Consider the following 1,000-nt stretch of genomic DNA (forward strand, 5'->3'; position numbering starts at 1 on the left):
CCCTAACCCTAACCCTAACCCTAACCCTAACCCTAACCCTAACCCTAACCCTATCCCTAACCCTAACCCTAACCCTAACCCTAAGCCTAACCCTAACCCTAACCCTAACCCTAACCCTAACCCTAACCCTAACCCTAACCCTAACCCTAACCCTAACCCTAACCCTAACCCTAACCCTAACCCTAACCCTAACCCTAACCCTAACCCTAACCCTAACCCTAACCCTAACCCTAACCCTAACCCTAACCCTAACCCTAACCCTAACCCTAACCCTAACCCTAACCCTAACCCTAACCCTAACCCTAACCCTAACCCTAACCCTAACCCTAACCCTAACCCTAACCCTAACCCTAACCCTAACCCTAACCCTAACCCTAACCCTAACCCTAACCCTAACCCTAACCCTAACCCTAACCCTAACCCTAACCCTAACCCTAACCCTAACCCTAACCCTAACCCTAACCCTAACCCTAACCCTAACCCTAACCCTAACCCTAACCCTAACCCTAACCCTAACCCTAACCCTAGAGCTAACCCTAGAGCTAACCCTAGAGGTGACCCTAGAGGTAACCCTAGAGGTAACCCTAGAGCTAACCCTAGAGCTAACCCTAGAGCTAACCCTAGAGCTAACCCTAGAGCTAACCCTAGAGCTGTGTCTTCGTAACCCTAAATAACCCTAACCCTAGATAACCAAAATCGACACTTACGCCAATTTCCCAATAAAATATCAATCCAGGCACACCCCTGGAAATCCAGGCACGTGGTCAATGTAATCCAGGCACTAGTAAAGCGATTCTAGGCACGTGGTAAACCTAATCCAGGCAATACCTATCAACCCTAGTTAACCCTAATTAACCCTAGTTAACCCTAACGATGACTAACAATACGTCCCTACAAAATCCAGGCATATCTAGGCTCATCCAGTAACGTACCATGTCTATCCTTAAAATATCTAGGCACTTTCTTTCAATTAAGGAATGTGGTTGGGTTAAGGGTTAGG

At 47.4% G+C, this 1,000-nt stretch overlaps 1 protein-coding gene across 1 annotated transcript; it reads left to right on the plus strand.

Moving 5' to 3' along the window:
- Positions 1-85: 85 nt before the first annotated feature.
- Positions 86-674, plus strand: HELRODRAFT_167031 (hypothetical protein; the record flags this gene model as incomplete). Its single annotated transcript, XM_009012553.1, has 1 exon — positions 86-674. A coding segment is annotated over one exon (589 nt), but the record flags the coding sequence as incomplete, so codon positions are not given.
- Between the last annotated feature and the right edge of the window lie 326 nt (positions 675-1,000).

Source organism: Helobdella robusta (assembly GCF_000326865.2).
Source record: "Helobdella robusta unplaced genomic scaffold HELROscaffold_11, whole genome shotgun sequence".
In the NCBI taxonomy this organism is placed as follows: Eukaryota; Metazoa; Annelida; class Clitellata; order Rhynchobdellida; family Glossiphoniidae; genus Helobdella; species Helobdella robusta.